The sequence below is a fragment of the Salvelinus namaycush genome, chromosome 28, assembly GCF_016432855.1.
Source record: "Salvelinus namaycush isolate Seneca chromosome 28, SaNama_1.0, whole genome shotgun sequence".
Classification (NCBI taxonomy): Eukaryota; Metazoa; Chordata; class Actinopteri; order Salmoniformes; family Salmonidae; genus Salvelinus; species Salvelinus namaycush.
Window position 1 is genome coordinate 12,483,451 of NC_052334.1, and position 25,344 is coordinate 12,508,794.

The 25,344-nt window shown below is 41.7% G+C and overlaps 1 protein-coding gene and 1 long non-coding RNA gene across 2 annotated transcripts; both read left to right on the forward strand.

Annotated features, from left to right (window-relative positions):
• The first annotated feature begins 371 nt into the window (after window positions 1-371).
• On the forward strand, window positions 372-8,224 carry LOC120023531. Its single transcript, XR_005472700.1, has 3 exons — window positions 372-1,791; window positions 1,990-2,159; window positions 7,657-8,224. It is a non-coding gene; the product is annotated as an uncharacterized LOC120023531 (long non-coding RNA).
• Window positions 8,225-15,538: 7,314 nt separating this feature from the next.
• On the forward strand, window positions 15,539-18,393 carry LOC120023535 (probable E3 ubiquitin-protein ligase IRF2BPL). Its single transcript, XM_038967564.1, has one exon. It carries the CDS (start codon window positions 15,753-15,755, stop codon window positions 17,760-17,762), a length of 2,010 nt encoding a protein of 669 aa, XP_038823492.1. The 5' UTR covers window positions 15,539-15,752; the 3' UTR covers window positions 17,763-18,393.
• Window positions 18,394-25,344: the final 6,951 nt, after the last annotated feature.

The window sequence follows — 25,344 nt, forward strand, 5'->3', positions numbered from 1 at the left end:
TCAAATTCGAAATTTCTGTTGGATTGAAGTTACACACATGATGTAACTGATTGAATGACAGCCCTATCCATGTTATGTATGATGTACGTTCACTATAACTATCTTAGCATAGGGAGTACTGAATTACCAAGATAGCTAGCTAGCTATATATGACACCTGCCCATACATTCATAGCAGCTGCATAGTTGAAGGCTTTTTGTAGTGTTAGCAAGCAAGCTCAGTATGCAGCTAAAAGCTCCCAAGCTGATTTGGTAAGGTTCACAGGCTAACTATATAGCCCAGCAGATCCAGTTAAGCCTTTGAAAACACTACATACATTTAGATATCAAACTGTGTGCACAAAATGCATGAACAATCACCTTTTCTTCAACACAGCAACGAAGTCATTCAGCCACCCATGTTCCCGAAGGACATGTTGTGAAAAGGGGACTGCAGTGGATGAGGCTTGAAGGGTAACGTTACAGAATATTCTATAATCATTAGACATTGTTTTAAAAAAAAACATATTTTATACGTTCGTGTGGATATGTATGACATTCAAAATCGAAAAATAATTTGTCGAAAACTGAAATTTCTAATTGTGGATATAGTGTTACTGAATAAAAACTCCGGTGTGACACGAGGTATGTCTCAGTACTATTCTAGTGTTTATCGCTAGCCCCCCCCCTTTATTCCAATATAAATATAAACCGCACTTGTTTAATTATCATTATTTTGTTGGTTACTGCTTATATTGTGTTTTTGGATTAACTTTCTCACCCGTGGTTGTTTAATTATTATTTTGTTTAATGCTATTTGGGGTTTTTTGGTTAAAGTTCTGATCCGTGGAGTCCCTATCATGCACAGCAGATGGAGATATTTCACGAACGAGATCATGTCCTTGACCGGAAGTTACTGTTGTAAGCAACAGCTGCTGTGTTTTCATATTGTCTCGTAGTAGCTAACAGTAGAAGCTATGTTATTTCTCGATTCTGACATCAGGTTGTATTCATTTCCCAACGATTGTTTAAAATAGCACAGGTCTAGCAACTTCTTACCTGGTTTGCTGTGCTGTTCTTTCAAACTTTTAGAGGTGCCTACTAGCTAGCAACCTAACGTCAAACAATTATGTTGCGGGAAGTAAAACATGTTAAGATAAAATCAAATTGTATTTGTCACGTGCGGAATACAACCATTACCGACTAAAAGGGGAACCCAGACGTGAGCCTACCAGGCTAGCTAAATGGAGCACCAGCTGTTCTGGATGACTGTGTGAAAACGCTCTCTGTAGCTGATGGTGGTGTACTCCTCAGTGCCATTGGATGAATCCCGGAATAAATTCCAGTCTGTGCTAGCAAAACAGTCCTGTAGCGTATCATCTGACCACTTCCGTTTTGAGTGAGTCACTGGTACCTCCTGCTTTTAGTTTTTGCTTGTAAACAGGAATCATGGTAGAATTATTGTCAGATTAGCGAGGGAGAGCTCTGTGTGTGGAGTAAAGGTGGTCTGGGGATTTTTTCCCTTTTGGTTGCACATGTGACATGCTGGTAGAAATTAGGTAAAACGGATGTAAATGTGCCTGCATTAAAGTCCCCGGCCACTAGGAGCGCCGCTTCTGGATGAGCATTTTCTTGTTTGATTATGGCCGTATACAGCTCGTTGAATGCGGTCTTAGTACCAGCAAGTTGCAGAGAACGACTGCATTGTTTGTTTATCTAGCTATCTAACAACTTGCAAGGCAAGTATTACCCGGTCACGTTCATATTACCCACCTTGATGCTGCACACTCTCCCACTGTGGTTCCAGCAACAGGTAGGCTACCCAGTTACCTTAGTCACTTGCTTTATTTAAACAAATTAAGAGAATATCCTTGACATCTGTCATTATTAAATAAAAAGTTTATCCTCATTGGTTAGTTACGATAAGATACTTTATTGTCAATTTTTGTGGAAACTACTTTTATAAGTTAGTTGTGGAAAAATGTATATTTGTCTGTCTCCCCTACTTTAGCTTCTCCAGAACCTTCCAGCCAGTGGAGGGAAGGAGGGAGTATGAGACCCCAGCTCCTCGCAGGTTCAACCCAAAGCCCACACTCTGGAACACCACTAAACTCCGGAACACCCAGAACACTACACAGCTGCACAGCTCCAGGACACAGAATACACCTCACACAGCGCAAGGTTAGTCATCAAAGTGTCTTTGCATCTGATAAGTTGTCATGGTCTGGGTTTGAAATAGCACCATGTTCCCCATATAGTGCACTATTTTTGTGCAGAGCCCTATGGGCCTTGGTCAAAAGGAGTGCACTATATTGGCCCTATAGGGAATATGATGCCATTTCGGATGTAGCCATGGATTTCCAACAGATGTAAGAGTCATTTTCACCACTCGGGGGCAGTAGTGTCACTCCAACCTACTGGTTCTGTAGGAAGCACAGGATTTTGCAGAAGGCTGGAGATTCTAAAAAGGAAGTGTTTATTCACAAAAAAAATCTGAAAACACTGTTTAATAGGCTGCAATGTCACTGTTTTTTCCTGTCCTTGTTTATTTTGGTGATTGCTATTTCCATTTTTCACTCTTGATGAGATGGAATACAAGACAAGCATGTTACTTTCAACCTCAGTTCTTTAAACTAATAACCATTTGCCTTCTGTACTCCTGTTTGGCAACCTCTCATTATCATTAGTCGCTTTATGTTGATGCAAACACGACAGATTTCAACTGGGCCATATTCACCACATTATTGCAGTCAGGTCAACACACACCTGTCAGCATCTGCATTACAGAAAATATCTTCAAATGTTACCCACCAAATTGAAAGCCTGCGTTGTACAATGAGCCAGACTGCGTTGCATGCTAAACTAAGTCAAATGCATGTTTGGAATTATTGTCTGACAATATATATATAATTGGATTCATTACAAGTAGGCCTACGGCTGGCTTATTAACATGTTGTGAGATACAACGATAAACACGTGCAATACATATAGCTCATGTTTTGGCGGCCATTCAATTCTCCGTCTTGGTTTTGTCATAAACATACATAATGTCCCTGTGTTTGGCTCTGTTGGCCGGGCACCAAGACTACTCGGAATTGTTACAATGGCTGCCGGGCCTCGCTCGGTCTCCCTCTCGTCTCCCTAGCCACAAGCTTCGGAATGCAGCCTCCTCCTGAACATTGGAGATCATAATTAGATCCATACAAAGCACCACTGACTATTTTAAAGCCCACATTTACTGTAAAGTAGGAAAATAGTGGTTAAAGCTCACACACCGCACGGCATGAATATATCAACTCTGTACCGCTATTATATTGTGCTGGCTGCTAATATCCATCCAGTTACATGGGAAAATTAGGTATGCTCCTCTCTTCTGGTGTAAAACTCAATTAAAGGTCCAAATGCAGCTGTTTTTATCTCAATATCAAATAATTTCTGGGTAATAATAAGTACCTTACTGTGATTGTTTCAATTAAAATGGTCAAAAATAAACAAAAATAGCTTCTTAGCAAATAGCAATTTCTCAAGCAAGAATTTTGCTAGGACTGTCTGGGAGTGGTCTGAGTGGGAGATGGAGAAAAATGGAAAATTAGCTGTTATTGGTCTAACTCATTTGCTGCCTGGTGATGTCACCAGGCAGTCCAAAACTCCATCCCACCAAAACAGGCTGACATTTCAGGCGATCTTTAAAACAGCTCTTACACTAAATGGGCATTATCATAATTTTTCCCATTATTAATCCAACCTAATAGTTTGGAAATATATATAAAGCACAGGAACATCTATTTTGTTTACTGTACTGGGCCTTTAAGCATGAAACCATTCAGGTGAAAACAAATGTCACTGGCTGGTGCACAGCTGTGCAAATAGACAGACAATGCCCCTCAGTGTTCAATAGAAATACAATGGAGTTTAGTTTATTGATAACCCTACCCTCTTGAAATACTTTGTGAAATAATGGTTGGCTTTTTTTAAAGGTAGAAAATAATGTTTTTACTGATGTGGAGGTGATCCTTAATAAGAAACCTATTTGAAAAGCCCCAGGTTTGAAGAAATTAGTTATTGTTGATGTCTGACAACAACAGAAAGGCTGTATAAGTACTACTATTCTATCCATTGTCATTCAACCACAGGCCTAGGCTATTACTGGCTTGTCCTCCTCCTCCTTTGTCCTCGGTTGAACTGTAATTTGTGTGCAGGCAGCAGTCTACATGTTTGGTAGGAAATGTCAGTGCCTGGTTCTCTGTTACACCTGTGTGAGAGCCTTGGACAATCTTCCCCTTGAATCTAATCGGCCTCCCTCTAGAATGGTGCTGCTCGCCAATCTCTCTCACACAAACATGCACACACACACCAATGTGGAATTGCTTTCTCAGGAGTGGAGCTGTGCTGCTTAGTGACCATGGTGATGGATGTGTGGGTGAGAATGGAGTTAATTATGGCACAGAAAGCATCAGTTTGTGTGTCTGTGTATGGATCACTGAGTGTGTGTGTGGGGGGGGGGGTGTAAGAGAGAATTGGGAAATGCATTAGTCTTGTAAGATTGACTCGATACCCTTGCTTTGTTTGGCCAACTGACCAGTGTTACTAGATCAGCCTCCCTAAGCAATACAGCCAGCAATGCAGCCAGAGGGACACAACAGTGTTGATAAGGGAATGCACTGAATCAGTTACAGGCATTTGACATTTGTATCGAATAACTGTCTGTCCAATGTGTCCATATATTTTTTAATTGACTTGGTCAGGTCACAATATATGTTCATATAGTCCTTTTCTTGAAGATCACAATTGATCATTACTTGGTTGCAATTACTGTCGATTTAGTTTGTTCAAGATGGACTTAAATGTTCATGAACTGTGAATGGCTGGGTACAACAGTGATGTACTGTACATATGTGGTGTGACTCTCTGGTTATTGTAATGATTAGTGCATGTTTAAAGGAGAAGGAGTACGTTATGCTATAAGATGTCTGAAGGGGCACCATTTTGTATCTGGTAGTACCTCTAAGCCAGTTGTCATGGCAACCATGCTATTTCTATTCCTCCTTGCACCTCTCGTTCTCTCTTTTTAGTTTTAACTCTACAGCTGCCAGACTGCGGTCACTTTGGGGATTGGCTATTTTTAGTCCATGCCTTTGTTTCTCAACACATCATCAAACCATATGTGAAACAACCCATGCCCTGAATGATTCAGGCCACTTAATTATATGATTCAGGTCACTTGGTTGCTGTCACTCACATTGTCTGTACAAAACAGAACATACTTTTTTACATTATGTAAACCCTTTTGGCATAATGACACTAGAAGATAATTGCAGATTGAGAAGACCAGGGTTATGTGTGAAGCGTTGTTTTTAGAATCTATTTATTTTCACTATTTGGTCAATCTCACTATAGAAATCGACAAACACAAGTGGGGACAGTTCCTTCGTCAATCATGATGACCATGGAATCTGATTTGGTACCCAGAGACCCATGGTATCTGATTTCTGTTCATAAATGTAGAGGGACTAGCTAGATGTAGCTGAATTCTGGCTCATGAATGCCTCATATTACCTGTCTCACGTTGTAGTTGCCATAGTCTTATTCTCATTATTGATTTAACATTAAGCAATCTGACTGGAACACACTGCATTACATCTCCAAGTGTCCTCAAGAAACAGTCGGGCGGTAATCTCCTATTTTTAAAATGTGATGTCATCAAGTATTTCATCATCAGTCATGACACATACAGAATCAGTCCCAGCCATAACAACATGCACACACACGCACAGTTGGAGCATTCATCTGTCAGCCTGGACCTAATTCAGATGAATTACACGGCCTAATCGTCTCCTCTGAGGGGTCTTTCCTCTAAGCCTGTTACAGCGCCAGATCAAATGAGGTAATTGCCTCCCAAACGGCACCCCATCCCCTATATAATGCACTACTTTTGACGAGAGCCCATAGTGCACTACTTTTCACCACAGCTCTATGTAGTGAATAGGCTGCCAATTGGGACGCAGTCCAGGTAATTGCTTTTCTTGTCTGAATAAGAACACAGCAGCCTAACGGTGACTTCACCGGTGTCTGAATTTTGGATAGCTTTTGTAGACTCATTGAACCAGCGGAAAACACATTTATGATAAGCAAAGGAAATGTGTTAATGTATTTGGTAACATCTACTTTCTTCCCAGTGACCCATTTAATAAATGTAGTTTAGTTAGTTACCATCAGCCAAATCCACCATTCGGTTTGAACCCTTATCATTGATTGGATTCCGAGCTTCCATTACAGCCCCTGAGAGATAGGATTTAGAGTCATGTCTGACTCCTGTATTATGAGGAAGTGTCTGTTGAACAAGATGACCAGGTACGGAACTAAAAGAAAAGGAATTCCACTGTGTGGGAGCCATATATAGACCTATGCTCAATGTTGCTTTGTTTGAAATGAGTAGGCAGAATTCTTCCAGATGTTTAGCAAGTATATTGCTTTGTTTATTTGTGTATTTGCTCACATAGGGTTGAAAGTACTGTGAACTTTCAATAAATTCCCTGGTTTTCCCAAAATCTCAGTTGGAGAATTCACGGAATTAGGAGGGCATAAGCAGGCAACCTGGATCCTCCAACCAGGTAATTTATTGAGAGTTCCCGTAATTTTGCAACCCTAGTCACACAACATCCCGCCATAATGACATTGTAATAGGCACTTGACTCTACTCAGTCATTATTTATTGTGTTGGTGAATACAGTTTGTTTCCACAGCAACAATACATGTGATATTTTCCAGCTGTAAACAATGTATCTGTCTGACGTCATTGGGCTAAGCAGCTGTAAAAGTGGTTTGGGAATTTGTTTGGAAATATCAGCAGACGTTGGACTTGGAAAAGACGACACAGGGCTGTAAAAACTGGGATGCAGGAGCGTGTTAAGAATACAATACCATTCAATTGGTTTTCTTCCTACTTGTCCAACATTGATTCAACATACCAGTAGTATATATGGTAGTTATTGTTTTAGTGGGAAGAGACCGTTCTCCTATGACCCATTTGACCTTTGACCAGAGGAAATGTTTATGCTGGACATCCTGCAGACTGACAGATTGACTGTCTGTTGTTGGAGTGCACCATCCATCTGTTTATTTAACTGTTTTCACTGAGCTGATGAAAAGATACTATGGCAAATTAACACCAACACACACGCACACTCTAACTCACTCAACTATTGTTGTATTGTACATTTGATATTGTAAATGTGTAATTGGAGTACTGTCTTGTATTATATTTGATGTAGGATGTTTTGTTCTGATGTAATTATGTTTGGACCCCAGGAAGAGTAGTTGATACTAAACATTCCAATACATTGATGACAATGACTAAATACAACCAGTATCATCCATCTGACTAGCTAGCTTAGAGAGAAAAGCCATTTGGATCCAACAATAAATATTGATACATTTGCTGTGTGACACATCTTCAAGCTAGAACATGAACACACAATGTAGCATAGCAAAATCTCTACAGAAGAGATTGTGATGAAAATGTAATAAGAAACCCAGGAGGCTCTGTGAAGCAATCAGCTCATTGTGTGATCTGAATGACTGTGTCCATGTGTGGAATACTGAGAGAGAGGGAGATATAAAGTGCTGATCTGAGCTGAGGCAGGTGGCTGATTGCTGCTTTCTCTCTCTGTCTCTGCAGGAAACTTCTGGAGGCCCTCTCTAACAACAGCAGCAGCTTGGCAGCCAGAGGTGTGCAGCAGCAGTTTTCTTAGGGTTGCCATAGCAACACCCACCGATTGCAACCTGCAAACAGTGCAATCCAGGTAAGAGGGGGAAAAAATATTGTTTGTCATGTTTTCACGATTTGAAAACATAATTGGCTATGTGACTATTTCCTCCTCCCAAACAAAAACATGCATTGGTACCATACCTGAGGCATTGTGCACTTTAAAAAGAGTTGTATGATACTTATTCTTCATAATGTTTAGCCAATAAATATTTGACTTATTTTTTACATTGTAATGTGCCTTCAGAAAGTTTTCACATCCCTTGACTTTTTAATTGATCAAATAGATATGTATTGTCACTGTCCTACACACAATACCCCATAATGTCAAAGTGGAATGATGTTTTTCGAATTTTAAAAAAAATTAATTAAAAATGAAAAGCTGAAATGTCTTGAGTCAATAAGTATTGAAGCCCTTTGTTCTGGCAAGCCTAAAAGTTTCATGGACTCTGTGTGCAATTATAGTGTTTTAACATGATTTTTTAATGACCCCCTCATCTCTGTACCCCACACATGCAATTATCTGTAAGGTCCCTCAGTTCAGCAGTGAATTTCAAACACAGATTCAACCACAAAGACCAGGTAGGTTTTCAAATCCCTCGCAAAGTACGCCACCTATTGGTAGATGAAGAACTCAGACATTGTATATCCCTTTGTGCATGTTGAAGTTATTAATTACACGTTTGTTGTATCAATACACCCAGTCACTACAAAGATACAGCCGTCCTTCCTAACTCAGTTAAAGGAAGGACACCGCTCAGAGATTTCACCATGAGGCCAATGGTGACTATAAAACAGTTACAGAGTTAAATGTCTGTGATAGGAGAAAACTGAGGATGGATCAACAACATTGTAGTTACTCCACAATACTAACCTAATTGACAGAGTGAAATGAAGGAAGCCTGTACAGAATACAAATATTCCGAAACATGCATCCTGTTATCAACAATTCACTAAAGTAACACTGCAAAAAATGCAGCATAGCAATAAACTTTTTGTCCTGAATACAATGTGTTATGTTTGGGACAAATCCAATACTCTACCTGGGGTCCAGCAAAATTAAGGCAGTTATAAAAGTGTTTTTTAACATTACAATACATTCATAACAGATTTAACAAATGTGTGTGTGCCCATGGGACTCTACAGTCGTGGCCAAAAGTTGAGAATGACACAAATATAAATTTCCACAAAGTTTGCTGCTTCAGTGTCTTTAGATATTTTTGTCAGATGTTACTATGGAATACTGAAGTATAAGTACAAGCATTTCGTACGTGTCAAAGGCTTTTATTGACATGAAGTTGATGCAAAGAGTCAATATTTGCAGTGTTGACCCTTCTTTTTCAAGACCTCTGCAATCCACCCTGGCATGCTGTCAATTAACTTCTGGGCCACATCCTGACTGATGGCAGCCCATTCTTGCATAATCAATGCTTGGCGTTTGTCAGAATTTGTGGGTTTTTGTTTGTCCACCCTCCTCTTGGGGATTGACCACAAGTTCTCAATGGGATTAAGGTCTGGGGAGTTTCCTGGCCATGGACCCAAAATATCGATGTTTTGTTCCCCGAGCCACTTTGTTATCACTTTTTCCTTATGGCAAGGAAAAGGCATTGTTCGTCACCAAACTGTTCCTGGATGGTTGGGAGAAGTTGCTCTCGGAGGATGTGTTGGTACCATTCTTTATTCATGGCTGTGCTCTTAGGCAAAATTGAGTGAGCCCACTCCCTTGGCTGAGAAGCATCCCCACACATGAATGGTCTCGGGATGCTTTACTGTTGGCATGACACAGGACTGATGGTAGCACTCACCTTGTCTTCTCCGGACAAGCTTTTTTCCGGATGTCGCAAACAATCGGAAAGGGGATTCATCAGAGAATTTCTTTACCCCAGTCCTCAGCAGTCCAATCCCTGTACCTTTTGCAGAATATCAGTCTGTACCTGATGTTTTTCCTGGAGAGAAGTGGCTTCTTTTCTGCCCTTCTTGACACCAGGCCATCCTCAAAGTCTTCGCCTCACTGTGCGTGCAGATGCACTCACACCTGCCTGCTGCCATTCCTGAGCAAGCTCTGTACTGGTGGTGCCCCGATCCTGCAGCTGAATCAACTTTAAGAGACGGTCCTGGCACTTGCTGGACTTTCTTGGGTGCCCTGAAGCCTTCTTTACAACAATTGAACCGCTCTCCTTGAAGTTCTTGATGATCCGATAAATGGTTGATTTAGGTGCAATCTTACTGGCAGCAAATATCCTTGCCTGTGAAGCCCTTTTTGTGCAAAGCAATGATGACGGCACGTGTTTCCTTGCAGGTAACCATGTTTGTCAGAGGAAGAACAATGAGCACCGCCCTCCTTTTGAAGCTTCCAGTCTGTTATTCGAACTCAATCAGCATGACAGAGTGATCTCCAGCCTTGTCCTCATCAACACTCACACCTGTGTTAACGAGAGAATCACTGACATGATGTCAGCTAGTCCTTATGTGGCAGGGCTGAAATGCAGTGGAAATGCTTTTTGGGGATTCAGTTCATTTGCATGGCAAAGAGGGACTTTGAAATTAATTGCAATTCATCTGATCACTCTTCATAACATCCTGGAGTATATGCAAATTGCCATCATACAAACTGAGGCAGCAGACTTTGTGAAAATTAATATTTGTCATTCTCAAAACTTTTGGCCACGACTGTACTCTACCACCACATATCTACAACACAAAATCCATCTGTACATGTGTGTATGTTACCGTGTGTTTGTATGCATGTGTCTATGTTTGTGTTGCTTCAGTAGGTGCCTCTTATTTGTTTTGTTTTAAACAACGACGGTGATAGCTTGGCATATAGTATATTGAGAATGAGTTGTTCTTGAATATGGGTGATGTAGCAGTTGTCTGCTTCTTGTTGCGTAGTTAGGGAATTCATATGTGGCTGTAAAAAAGTTTTTGAAGAAAGAGGGTAATAAGTGATTTAAAGTGCAGTAAACAAGGAACTTGAAAATAACTAATTTGATAAATACTCAGGCGTCCGCATTGAAAAGTGTTGCTGAATGGTCTCTAAAACCAGCAGATGATATTATTCTTGCAGAGTGTCTCTGCAGGTGACAGATTGATAGTAGTTTGGTGTGTGTGCTGGCCCATATAATGTTACAGTAACGGATGAATGGGAAGATCATTGTGTAGTAGAGACTGAGAGCAGTGCGTCTGTTTAGGAGATATCTCATTTTGCCAAGTATCCCTGTATTCATGGCAATCTTAAAGGTTATTGTCTTTGTGTGGTTTCCATGACAATTCATCATCAATCAGAACACCAAGAAAGCGTGTTGTACAGCCCTGATCAATAGGTATATTATCAATATGGACCACTATATAATCTGTATTTTATTTTCTTTGGACCAAATAATATAACATTTTTTATATTTTTATTCAGTGACAATTTGTTCATTTTAAACCACTTTTGATATATTACATAGTTCATCATTAACAACATCAATAAGGTACTTACATTTTTTTGTGAGAGTAAAGCACACTTTTTTATCATCATATCTGGGAGAGCATGCATTGGGCAAATCATTTATATAAATCATAAATAATAGTGGTCCAAGAATTGATCCCTGAGGCAAGCTGGAGACCAAAGCAGTCACGCCCATAGTTTCAAGTTTTTGTAATAAAATATGAGGATCAACAGTATCAACTGCTTTTGAGAGATCCAAAAAAATACCTAATGTATGATGTTTGCGGTTATTTGCCTTATGTATTTTGTCAATTAAGTAAGTAACTGCCAGTTAGGCAGTGAGATTTTCTGAAGCCATACTGATGTTTGTATAACAACCTATTTGATGAATCTGTTGTATGCAAGCTTCTCTAACATGTTTGAGCTAGCTGAAAAAATTGAAATTGGTCTGTAATGTGTAAAGTTTGCTGGATCTTTAGCTTTACAAATTGGAACAATTTCGGCCATTTTCAGTTCATAAGGCTCAATGCCCTTAACAATTTATAGATTTAAAATGTGGGGAAAAGGTGTGATAATGAAATCAACCACGTCTTTAGCTAGCTTAGCATCCAATCATCCAAAAGTGTGTGCGAGCATAGAGGCCTACAAACCTGACTCAGTTACACCAGCTCTGTCAGGAGTAATGGTCCAAAATTCACCCAACTTATTATGGGCAGCTTGTGGAAGGCTACCCGAAACGTTTGACCCAAGTCAAACAATTTAAAGGCAATGCTACCAAATACTAATTGAGTGTATGTAAACTTCTGACCCACTGGAAATGTGATGAAAGAAATAAAAGCTGAAATATATCATTCTCTCAACTATTTCACATTCTTTCTTAAAATTCTTAAAATAAAGTGGTGATCCTAACTGACCTAAGACAGTTTTTTTTACTGGGTTTAAATGTCAGGAATTGTGAAAAACTGAGTTTAAATGTATTTGGCTAAGGTGTATGTAAACTTCCGACTTCAACTGTACATTTATACTGACTCTACGCACACCCACTCAGCTACAATCATTATACATGCTGCTGCTGCTACTCTGTTTAGCACACGTGGTCCCGTGTGGCTCAGTTGGTAGAGCATGGCGCTTGCAACGCCAGGGTTGTGGGTTCATTTCCCACGGGGGGACCAGGGTTCAATTCCCACGGGGGGACCAGGATGAATATGTATGAACTTTCCAATTTGTAAGTCGCTCTGGATAAGAGCGTCTGCTAAATGACTTAAATGTAAATGTAAATGTTTATCATATATCCTGATGCCTAGTCACCTTACACCAATACAAATCTATCTCTATTGATCCAGTATTCCTGTACATTGTAAATATGGTACTGGAAATGACTGAACATGTATATACACTGTAGTATGCTTGCTTACTTTTTGTGCTCTTATTTTTTGTTCTCGTGTGTTTTTGTTCTCTCTACCTTATGTTGTTTTTAGTATTACATTGTTATTGATTACTACATTGTTGGGTTTAGAGCTTGCGAGAAGGGTATTTCACTGTACTTGTGCACTTGAATTCACAGGACCGCTTTGCTCTTTCTCCTAGCTCAGAAGGATCCCCATGGCAACGGCAGCAGCATTTGTCAGCTTCATCAGAGAGTGAGAGGAGAGAGTAGGTGAAGGGCAATTCCACAACAATGTAATTACACTGAGACTCAGGTTTTTCACTTTAAAACATACTTTTAACAATTTCCACTGAAAATTTTACAAAAACACCTTTACAGGAAGAATTGTGCAGATACAAAGTTTGATAACAGAATAAAACTGAGGGAGATTTTACCATAATTCTGTAACCAAACTTTGCATCTACACTGTTTTTCCAGTAAATTATTCATTTTATTTTACTGTGTAAATTGTTCAAAGTAGGCATTGTGCATAGAGCTATATGGTTTGTTTTAAAGTGAAAAGTAAGTCTCGGTGTAATTCCGTTAGCATGGAATTGCCCTAACATAAATCTGCATGCTGCTGGCAGTCTGCCAGCTTCTCAAATAAAAGAGCACTTTGAACTGCTGCCCAGTTTGGAGGAGAGGAGCTGTCAGGCCTGCTTAATGTTGGCAGTTTGTCATTGGCAAGCCTTTCCCAGAATTCATCTGTCTGGCAACGTGCCAGGCACTTAGCTGAAGCTAAAAAAAAATAACCCCTGCACTTGCAAAATGTTCCACATAGAGCAAGATAGAGATAGGGAGAGAGACATCAGCACAGTTGGTATGTGAGCGGCTCTGTGTATGCATGAGGGGCCGTGGGGATATCACAGGATCCTTTCAGGATGGAGGCAGGCGGGAACTATTAACCTCCCCTGCTCTGCTTTGTTTTGTGTAAAGCTATGTATTTGGTTGTTTTTAAAGTCTTCTGAGGTCTGAGGCAGAATTTGTAAATCGTTTTAATTGTTGCGATGTTGAGTTCTGCCTGTGATATTTATAGTACCGACCTTCCACTTACATGGATGGATGTATGTTATTGGGTAGTTAGGCTAGTTGATGTGGCATAGTTTTGTAATAAGCTTATGTTTGAATTGTATCCATATGTGTAAACCTAAGAGAGAAGGCACTGTTTTGCCATCTGCTTTTAGGATCATTCAGACCTTTTTTTACTGTGAGATTGCGCTCCACACTTGAATCAAGCAAAACTATTGGTGTTGGAATTGTATTGAGCCTTGCCTGGCACGCAGGCCCAGTGTTGGAATAAATGGCACAAACCCTTTTTTCTTCCTATGCCCACACCTTTTTCTGCCTTATTCTGTTGACTGATGATGGCTGCTCTTTCATTTGGCTGTCTGTCACAATCCCTGGTGCACAAATAGTGAGAGAATTGTCCACATACAGCCCACATAACAACCTCGACTGCTGCCTGCTGCTGGTAGTCATTCAGCCTGCTGTGTATTGCACAGACTCTGAATAAAAACCGGACTCCATCTTCTCTTCTCTTTTTGTGGCGTTTCTAGCTTCCCCTGCCACTGATGGGCTGGGCTATGAAACTAAATCATGTTATTTGTTTAGGTGCATTTATTTCATGTGGTCAGACTCTGCATTATACATACTTCATATACTGTCACCTCAGAGACATCAGTGCTTGTAATTTAAAGCGAGTCTGTAATGTATCAAAACACAGTATTCACAAATACACGCATGTGCAACCAGTACCCATTTAGCCTAACAGCATGGCACATTTTTGGTGCAGTGAAAGCAACATTGTTTTGGAAAAGCGGCGGCATGGTGCAGACTCTTTCTTGGCCAAGGCCATACTTGGTCGCTTGGATGGATGGAGGGACCACACCACCACGATACAGTGCCAGGCCAGCGTTATGTGGAGACTGCAATAAACTACTTTCCTCCCTCCCTCTGCTGCCATACCTTGTTTTTCTTTCTTCGCTCTCCTTCTCTCCCAGTTGTTTAACAAGGGGAAATTATTCTCTGCCTGCCTACTGGGTGTTGTTAATCAGGAAGGGAGACTGGGGGAAAAGGGGAAGGAAGGGGTGGAGGGTGCGCAGAGCAGGCTACTCTTGTCTGTGCAGTAGGTAAACAATCGAAATGTAGGGAAAATATCTCTAGTTCAACTAGCCCAGTGTTATTTTTTACAGAGGATATTGCAGAGGTATCGACTCCCTATTTATTTTAGCCATCACACTGTGCTTATATTTTCTTTTGGAGAATATATTAAACGGTTATTGTAATCACACATGCCTATTGCAATGAATGTTGCCAAATTAAATCAGATTATCAACATATTTTAATCAGAAATGTAAAAAATAAAGGTATATTAAAGGCTTTCGCTCCATTACATAATGATAGGCTATAGCCAGGCGTTTTCCTTTTAACCAGGTTTTTTCCTCGTTAGAGTGGTTTGATTAAGATAATGCTTTTTGATGCTCCTGCATTGTGAAAAACAAACAACGCATAACAAATTGAATTGTTTCGTAATCTTAAATAGCTTTATGCTATTGAAGGCTTCGTTTTGCTGACATAAGCAAAAGTAATCTATTTGAAACATAATACATTTGTATCTAATAATAATTAATGGTATTTTAATGACATCTAATATAATATTGACACACAATTTCTCAGTAGTAAAATACATTCAAATGCCAGAGTTGTAGAAACCCATATTCTGCTTTATGTAATTTGGTCAGCATTGTGCGTTCGTGTTGTTAGCTCCCAGTCCATTCAAAAGATTAGGAGGGAGTGGTTTGAGCTTTGCGTGTTAGGAAAGCAACAAGTGGCATGTCTTTTTTTTTTTTTTTTTTTTTTTATGAACTGCGGAACGTGGTGCTTACGTCACTGCTCTAGCCAGGTGGCATTCCAAACTGGGGAGAGGAGACGTGGAGGCACAATCAAAATTTCAAATCACAAACCAAGTCAGGATGTGAGACGCGCGTAAAGCACATTTCAGTCCTACAACCGATCACTGCTCGTCACTGGCATCAGAAGAGGAGTAGGGAAGGAAGAGGGTTCCTTTTGGGGGGCAAATTCACGGACTGAAAAGAAAAATTGCAATCAAATAATCTGGGGGGAAAAGGACCAGGGAAAGGGACATTCAACATGTCTTCTGCACACGTATCTTCATCTCGGAGACAGTCATGTTACCTGTGCGATTTACCCCGTATGCCGTGGGCTATGATTTGGGATTTTACGGAGGCAGTGTGCAGGGGTTGTGTGAATTATGAAGGTGCAGATCGGATCGAGTTTGTTATCGAAACTGCACGCCACCTCAAACGAGCTCATGGTTTCCAAGAGGGGAGATCCCCCGGTCCACTGCCGCCGCCCACAGTCAAAACCCAGGCGGCAATATCAGCCAAGGAGACGGTGCAAATCAACCATGTGGACGGACCATCTAAACAACAACAACAGTCGGGGATGGACCGCTACTCTCTGAACGCAGAGAGACCTCGCTTTGACTACTCCAGTATTGGCGCCCATGCCAGCAGACTTCCCAATGGAATGAGCGGTCCAAATGGGTTCCCAAAACCGGACGATGGTCCCCCAGAGTTGAACCGACAGAGCCCGAACTCCCGTCGGAGCCATGGTCTAGTTGCGGTCCCAGGACAAATGAATGTCCCCCCCAACCTTCTCCCACAGACCATGTTGAATGGACCCTCCTCGGCAACAGCCATAGCCTCGCATAGCCTGTCTAGCCGCCCCCCTCCATCCATTGTGGGATCCTCTTTGTCCACGTCCTCTCAGTCCATGTCAGAACAAGGTAAACGACCAGGTTCTGTGTCAAGCACTGACCAAGAGAGAGATCTGAAAGAGAAACAGCGTAATGCGGAGGCTTTGGCTGAGCTTAGTGAAAGTTTAAGAAACAGAAACGAAGACTGGACAAACAAACCGAAAATAGTAAGGGACACGTTGCTTACTCTTTCAAACAGCTCCCCGTTTGATGTGAGGTTTAAAAAGGATCATTCACTCGTGGGCAGGGTGTTTGCTTTCGATGCAGTGTCAAAGCCTGGCATGGACTATGAATTGAAAATATTTATCGAGTACCCAAGTGGATCTGGTAATGTATTTTCCAGCGCATCGGGGGTGGCCAAACAAATGTATCAGGACTGCATGAAGGACTTTGGCAGAGGGCTCTCCTCGGGTTTTAAATATTTGGAGTATGAGAAAAAGCATGGCTCTGGGGACTGGCGACTCCTGGGTGATTTGTTGCCCGAGTCGGTCCGATTCTTTAAAGAGGGGCTGGGGGTTGAAATGTTGCCACAGCCCTACATTGATGCCAGCTGTCCATTGCTGCCCACTGCTTTGGTAAACATCCCTCGTGGCTTGCCATCTGCGAGTGCCCCGAGGATTGGCGTGCGTAAGCGTAAAGCCTCCCCAGAACCTGACTCTGCAGAGAGCGCGCTAAAACTATCTGAACAGGAACAACAGAGGCAGCAGTGGATGGCCAGCCAGAGCGAGGCGTTAAAACTGACGATGGCATCCGGATCATTCGGTACCTCACACGGGGCACCCCCACCGCTCGGCCCTGGTCATTCTGTTCACTCAAGTCGCGCTACGCCCCCTGAATCAACGCCCCAGAATGGACAGTCTCCAATGGCGGCGCTCATGTCTGTCGCGGACACGTTGGGCAATGCGCACTCCCCGAAGGACAACAACTCAGTTCACTCCACCACATCCACCAGGCATAACAGCAGCAGCCCGGTCTCGCCCGCCTCTGTTTCGGGGCAGAGGCGTTTGGCTTCCCGTAACGGAGATCTCAATCTATCCGGGGGTCCCTCCCAGTCCAATGCGCATTCTGGCATGGATCAGGTCCACGCGCAAAACATTCCAGATTCGCCCATGGCAAACAACGGACCTCTGTGTTGTACCATTTGCCACGAACGTTTAGAGGATACCCATTTCGTTCAGTGTCCGTCAGTTCCCAACCATAAATTCTGTTTCCCTTGTTCTCGAGAGAGCATCAAAGCGCAGGGAGCAACTGGCGAGGTGTATTGTCCTAGCGGAGAGAAATGCCCCCTGGTAGGTTCTAATGTGCCTTGGGCGTTCATGCAAGGTGAGATAGCAACAATATTAGCTGGGGACGTTAAGGTAAAAAAGGAGAGGGACCCATAGATATGTCCTATAACTTCCCATAGAAACGTGCATTTTAGTCCAATATATACAGTATACACATGTGAATACTCAAAACGTACAAAAATTGTTGATGTACAGAGACGTCCCCTCCTTCTCATATTTCTGTTTTTTGAATCAACGGAACAGTACAGTATGTGATGTCACCTAATTTTATGGAGGGTGTTTTGACGGGTACTAGTGTTGTATTTGGATGGCAGTGACGAGTCAAAGCACTTTCACTTTGTAATCACTGCTGCCGTTTTTTCCCTTCCAACTCATGCACTTCTCTCATTATAAAAAGGCCAGTTTAAACGCCCAATGAATATATGTCTGTAAAATGAAACTACGCATAGTTAATATCCAATAACAGTAATGACAATTTGCTCTAACTCCTATATTGGGTACAAATCATTCTGAGGACTTTTTTTTAGTTTATGACATTTTTTTTTTTTTTTTACAGCAAGTATCTCTTTTCTTCTTGTGATCGAAAATATTTTACTACGTGTTATTCATTTCTCTTCCCGTTTGCTTTGATGATGCACGGATGCTTAAAGGTAGAGCAAAATGCTGTACATTAATGTAAAATGTTTGTTTATACATTTCTGTAGTAACAGAAGACTTGTAATGTGCCTTGGAGCTGAGTAAATTGTAATAAATTCCATTGATATTAACCCTTGGTGAAATGTCAGTTTATTTAATAAGTTTAGACTGTTACAGTAGCTGGTTCACTGAGGTATAATAAATTATTTATTTATTTTTGTGTCCATATATTTATATATAGCTCAACCATAGCATTATAACAATTTACAATGTTATCTAACATAAGATATGCTGTAATTGGAGATGACAACCTTGACATTAAGATCTGGTTCAAAAGACCTTTATTTCATATTTAAATGTGTTTATTACACACAGACCTTACTGCAAAGCCAAATTAACGTTGGACTCATGTATAGAGATCAGATGGTGCCATGCTTATTCATCATAACCTCTTTCAATATGTAAAGGTAACATTACCATATGTTAGATAACATTGTAAATTGTAGTAGTTCTGCAAGCTCATTACTCCAGAGCGATTTTAAATACATGTGAACAAGTGTTTATTTCTACTGTATCTGTTAGGCTGCCTTAGTTGCAGCTATCTGATTGGTAAATGGTTTACTTGCATTGGATGGGCCCACAATTTGAACAGCTGTGCTTCTCAGCAAGACAACAAAAAGAGTCCTCAACAAGTTGGCATTGGAATGTCAAGTTGCTCTCCTCATTGTGCTTATAAACAGTCAGCTCTTATGGCATGCTTCTCACTGAGGACGCCTCATCTTGCTGATGGTTATACTATTGGTGCATGCTCAAACAGTACCACGATTTCTCCATGTTTATGCGGTGGGTGGGTGTGTGTGTCTGTGTGAAAATGCTTGCACAAGCCTGAGTATACCTCCTCGTTTACAATGCAGCAGGCAGGCTGTTCATGTGACATGGTTCCTCACTGTCCCATTAGCCAGTGGAATATTTTTTTTAAATATATATATATATATATAGAGAGAGAGAGAGCACAGTTGCATGCCTGTTATTTAGCTGTGAGTTAAACCTAATGGTCTAGCTCTGCTCTGGGTTACTGAGACAAATGGTCATATGTACACACTGACACTGTCTGCAGCAGGCAGGCAGTGTGGTTTCCAGTCCCACATGGCTCAGATAACCCATAAATACCAACTGGAGCCTTCCATATGTGAGCTTGAGGAAGAGACGGGGACAATGGCTGCTATGTATGTCCTGGAAACATGACACAAACCAGTATTCTTTTCAACAGCAGATGTACATTAAAGGCTTACTGGTAGTAGAGTAGAGGAGCTTTGAGATGCCCGTTGATAAGTATTTGACTGGCGCTATGTTTTAGATTGTGTCTCTCCTCCAGCCTGTGATTGTTGGAGGTGGCGTTCAGTATCATGGACCATCGTTGCTCCTAGGTGGGTTATGAGATGGTTATTTTATGTTCTGTAGAGAGGGGCGAGAAAGACTTTTCCTCAGAGACTCCTGCCCTCTAAGCATATCGCCTGCTCCAACCAACTGCCAGTTATTTATAGATACTCTGTATCCTGGTTTCTGTCCCTGTTTCAAAGTAGGGTTTTTACCTCCTGGGGAATACTACTATATGGTCAAAATAATTGGTTGAATGCCAGAGGAAGACGGGGTTGGTAAAATGTTGAGTTTCTGAAATTTTGTTCACACAAATTGGCTCATCAGTTCTAACTGCAATAGGAAAAGCAGCTGTCTGAGTAAGCGACAACCCCACACTCCCCCGCCCCTTTCTTCAAGTGTGATTTATAAACAAATATCACAATCTCACACTCATTTTGTCACTCAATCTTTTCTTTTTGATCTCCCGTATGATATTATCTGACTATAGTATATCCAAAACGATCTCTGTATTTAGCAACATGCTCATACCCCCAAAACAAACAGGACTATAGAAACCGTAGGCTAGGGTTGAGCCGTTTTAATCGTGGCTACCCATCTAATGGTGCATTGCAGTGCTTCAGTCTTCGATGGCCTATCTATCCCAGGTGCTGTGAGGCAACAAAGCACCTGGTTTGGGACAGAGCATGTCTCTATTGTCATGCTAAAACAGAACAGCCCTTCCATGGTTAAGGTGCCCTTGGCTGTCTCAACACTCGTTTGGGTTTCAGGTTGCAGTGTGCATGCTAAAGAGAGCAGGGGGGGCTCTCCCTCTCTCTCTCTTGACCTGTTTAGAATTCACCAGACTCCTCACCCGTTACAAACAAATGCAGCCTCACACACACACGTCTCACCACCACTTCATTCTGGCTGTAAAACAAGTCTCTTCTTTTCTCTCTATTAGACCTCTTAATTACCTGAGGTAACGAACGAGATGCTAGATTGTGTTTAGAATAGCTGATATGTTGTGTGAAATCAAGGAATCTGTCGTGGGATGATTTTTTTGTAATAGTTTATACACCACAAGTTGACTACAACTAAGCCCAAAAATAGATATTGTATTTGAAATTAACAATTTCATACCTTAATTGAATTTAGATTTTAGAGTATTTTATTGACCAAAGAACAAAAATCCTAAAAACTTTAGGGCTGCCAAATAAAACAACTCTCCTGTTGCCAACCAATGCTATAGGTTGTCTGTTGAAAAGATGTGAAAGGGATAGGGACCACATTTTCTTAATGCATTTTTATGAGTGTTTTGTATATACTCTCCCTTGTAACTTATAAGAATTGCACTGATCACATATCTAATCAGCTCAAATACATTATTGAAAATATGAGCGTTGTAAATGTCCGTCTGTGACTGTTAGTGCGAGCAGAGCGATTGCAGTGTCATGGGGAGTGGCTGGCAGGCATGCTGGTGTCGGTGGGGTCTGCAGTGCGAGGGATGGATGGAATGGCAGGGGCTTTCTGCTCCATTACGTAGGCTAAGCCTAGAGGGGAGGCCGAGCGAGAGGTCCTGCTGGTACCACAGACAAACCCCTTTGTTCCACATTCACCCAATGGTCTATGTAGCCTAAGCTTAAGTGCTTGGCTGATATCTCTGATGCTTTGACCAAGGTATGTTTTAGGCGCCATCTTTTATGAATTTTAACATTTCTTTAGGTATTGTAGAATGTAAGTTTTGTCAGTTCTTTTTTTTATGTAGTTTTTTAAAATTAGGTTAATGGGGATTTTGTGTTAAAGCCCTACATTACCAGTTAATCATTCCATTCCAGCACCTCTTGTGACACATTTACCTCCAGAGAACAAAAATATAACTGCTCATAACAGTAAATCACTAAATAGGCCTTAGGAAACTCATTGGGTTCGATTGATAATGAATATTTCCTTCCATCACCTTGTAGAAATATCATTCAAACCCCATTCCTCTCCTCAAACAAACCCAGTCTGGAGTGGCCAGGCTTTTAGACTTGACTGTTTCAGTTTACATTCCCAAATCACTGCAGTCTGTGTTCCTTCTGTTGGCCAGCCAGGGAAGCCAGCCCCCTCCCTCCTTTCCCCTTCCAACCCAGTCAGGAGAAGTTTCCAGCGGATAAAAAACTCCCTTCCCAAAGGTTACTCAGACTCTGCAGTGCCACGGTGCCGCTCTACTGTTGCCATGGGTTACCTGCCTTGTTCAAAACATCATTTATTCAGGAATGTGCTACCGACACAGAGGGAGGGAGAGAGACGGCAGACTGGAGGTTAACCCTGCGTGTGCTGGACTCACAATGTTTTCTCCTTACACAGATTCTCTCTATTTTTTTGTTAATTTGCGTCGTGCCTCGATTCAGTTCTTTTTCTTTGCATCGAATATAATCTTGCATGCTTTTGTAACCTTACATTAGTGGAGGAAATTCTACATTACCCGAATAGCAACAAAACAATGTCCAAGCCATGCATGTATGTATTTGGTGCATATGATCAAAGTATATGTAACATATTGCAGATTGTTTAGAAATGCACAAACACCAGAGTTCCCCTTTGAAATCCCATCTCCCTTTTATTCTCCTAGAAACAAGCAAAATACTTTCATCTGGTCAAGGCTCGAGCATGCTGTTTTTAGGGGGAGGGGAGTGTGTGTGTGTGTGCGCTTGTGTGTGTGTGTGAGGAAAGGGTTATTCCCATTTTGTTTCCCCTCCCAGTGTCTTTCAAAGCCCAGCTCTTTATAGATGGTGATGTCAGCACTATCTTCCACAGCCCTGGGCCCCCTTAACAGATAATAATGTATGCAATCTCAAACATTCCTCTCTGGCGAATGAGCTGCTGGTAGCTGCAGGCGTGTGCCTCCCTCCCGCCTTCCACTCCTTTCTGCAGAAGCACAGCCTCAAGCTGCAGCGCGGTGAGGAATTGATTTGCCCTTTGCCCTTTTTCATTCCCACTTTTTTTTCTCCTTCGTCCTCCCTCTTTATTTCTCAGAAAAGAAAATAGAGCAGGAAAGGCTGAGGATGTTTTATTGTGATCTCGTTTTAGGGCGTGTCTTGTCTCTTCACTCGTTTTGATCGTTAGCTGGACAAAAATCCGATGTTGAATGCCGATTGTCTTTGTGTTTATCACCTTTGACGGCTGATCTGGAACATATTTTATGCAGTCAATAATATAGGTATTGTTTGCACTAGTGTCATCATTTTATTTTAATATAATGTGTGTGTGTGTGTGTATAAACGTCTGTCAAAATGCTGCTCTTATCAAATTCATGTTTTCAATTGGTTGGCAGAAATAGTTTCTTGTACTCTTAAAAAGAAATGCCTCTGGTTTCCAGGGCTGATACCCTTTGTGTGCAAGAAGTTTCGCTTTCTCAAAGAATTCCAAAACATTAGCATTCCAAGGCCCTCCCCCCTGGAGAAGAAGCCTAGTGCAGCCTTTATGAAGTTTCCCGCCAAAGCATAGAGGGGTCCCCCTGTTAAGTGGGGCACAAATAGAGAGGTGTTGTTTTTGGAGAGCTAGACACTGACAATAAGGTCAGCTGGTTTCTCCTCTAGTAGTAGCAGATGCTAGCCCTTTCAGATTTGATCTGTTTCTATCCACCCTGGCTGAATTTAGTCATATTATAACCTTTATAGCTCAGTGCAGCATTTCCTCCTCATATTTTTAGAGCTGTCGGTAATTTTTCTGTCATGTTGAATGTAAGGAAACTGGAGAAGGGAAGGGGTTAACTTCCTCCTCAACACTCTGGGCTAGTACAGCCCCTGCAGTCCCTGGCATGCAGGCTGGAGAAATGTAGCTCTTTCATTCCCTGGCTTGTTTACACCAGGATGTGGCAGCCATCTTAGGCTGCTGCCACAAGCAAGGGAAGGGGCGCTGCGCCGCGTGCGGCTCGGGTTTCTCCCCAGCCCTCCAAGAGCACAGAGCACAGAGTTCAGACGGCAGACTGCCATGAACATTAGCTTCTACTGAGGCCCACTGTTCCTACAACATTCTTCCCACAGATGAGAATGCTCTGTACGTTCATCGCTCATGGATACAACGCTATGTCTCCCTTCTTTCTGCGCGCTCCCTTTCTCTCTAAGCTTTTGTATGACATTTTTTGTTTGCATTATTTTTCTCTGCACAGATTTCTTGGAATATAAGCCTCTCCCTTTGTCTTCTGTTTAGACATATTTAGAAAGGCTTGCATGTGACTGAAAGCACATGCTCCAAGCCGGGGGAGTCAGTCGACTGTGTTTCAAGGCATCCTTTGTCTCTGGCCTTGACTGATCTAACATTGTGATAACAACTACAGATTGAAAATAGTTAACACGAAGAACACAGCATTCCCCTTGTTTAAGATAACTTTACTCTCTCATTGGGAATGAAAGACACAGTGAGTCATGTATTTGAAGTCTGATAACTGCAACAAGGGACAGGATAAATAAGATGGAGCCTAGGCCTAGTTTTTACATCAAGTAGGTCGGTAGGCCTAAATGTCACCACAGTTATTTTCTTTAGCATTGACAACAACAGCTGAGGAGAGGAAGCTAACAGCTCTGTGCCTCCTCTCTGGCATAGCAGCATTTCCATATCTAAGGCCAGGCCTCAGTGGCTTTCTGTTGACATTTAGAATCGTCTCTCTTGAGGAGTTTCCTCTGACACCCTCCTGATCTTTCCCTCTCCCTGTTTGCTGTGAATTATCAATGGTGGACGGCTCCCTGTGAAAACAGCCTTCTAAGGGCAACAACAACCCCCAACACAATCCACACTGACTCACTGACCGCTTTTCCTTCAGCTCTGTCTAGTTCAGTGCTTTTGTTTTGTATATTGCAACAGTCCTAGGAATGTATTGAGCCATGCTACCAATACAGTGCGAGACCCCTTCCCAAACAAACAGCATATCATCATAGAAAGTGTTTATGTAGTGTTTGCAAAACATTACATGGAGATAAGGGATTGGAGATTGAATGGGATCATACTGTACCTGCATCCAACCCATAACAGCCAGCCAGGGCCTAATGTGATAAGTGTTTTTGACAGACTGTGGGGGATGGGAGCCTGTGTACTGTGTTGCCAGATTCTATTGACACTTTCCTGTCTTATCAGATCCAATAGGCTATGGAACCCCCCCACACTGTGAGAGTGTGTTGCTCTCCTGCATATGTGTGCACTGTAGCAAAGCTGCAGTCGCCTCCCTCGAGTCCCTCGTCAGTCGTCACCTGTGTAAATTGTGGATCGTTCACTCTCTCTCCCACCTTTTAGTCCTCCACCTGTCTGTTGTGTGAATGGGACTGTGATGGCTGATGCTAATTAAGAGGTGCTGTAGCTAGCTGCCGGTCTTGTTTCGCTACTGTCAATGGCAGACTTCCTCTCATACAGCTGACAAAAGTCTTTGAAAAGGAACGTTTCAGTGATCTCTGTGGGGTTACTGTCATCTACTAATAAGTACAGCAATGAGCTACTTTCCATAGAATTTAGTTTAGAAAGATGCTGTTGCTCCTCTTCACAAATATTTTTTTATTCAGACCTTATTTGGATTATTTCTTGGTTTCATATAAATGTGTATTAAAGAATGGTGTAGTTTGGGGCTTGCTACTATGGGGATAACAGGATTGGGGCTTTAAGCACAGTTTGGGGCTGACAGTGGAACATAATGTATTCAGAGAGTCTCAAT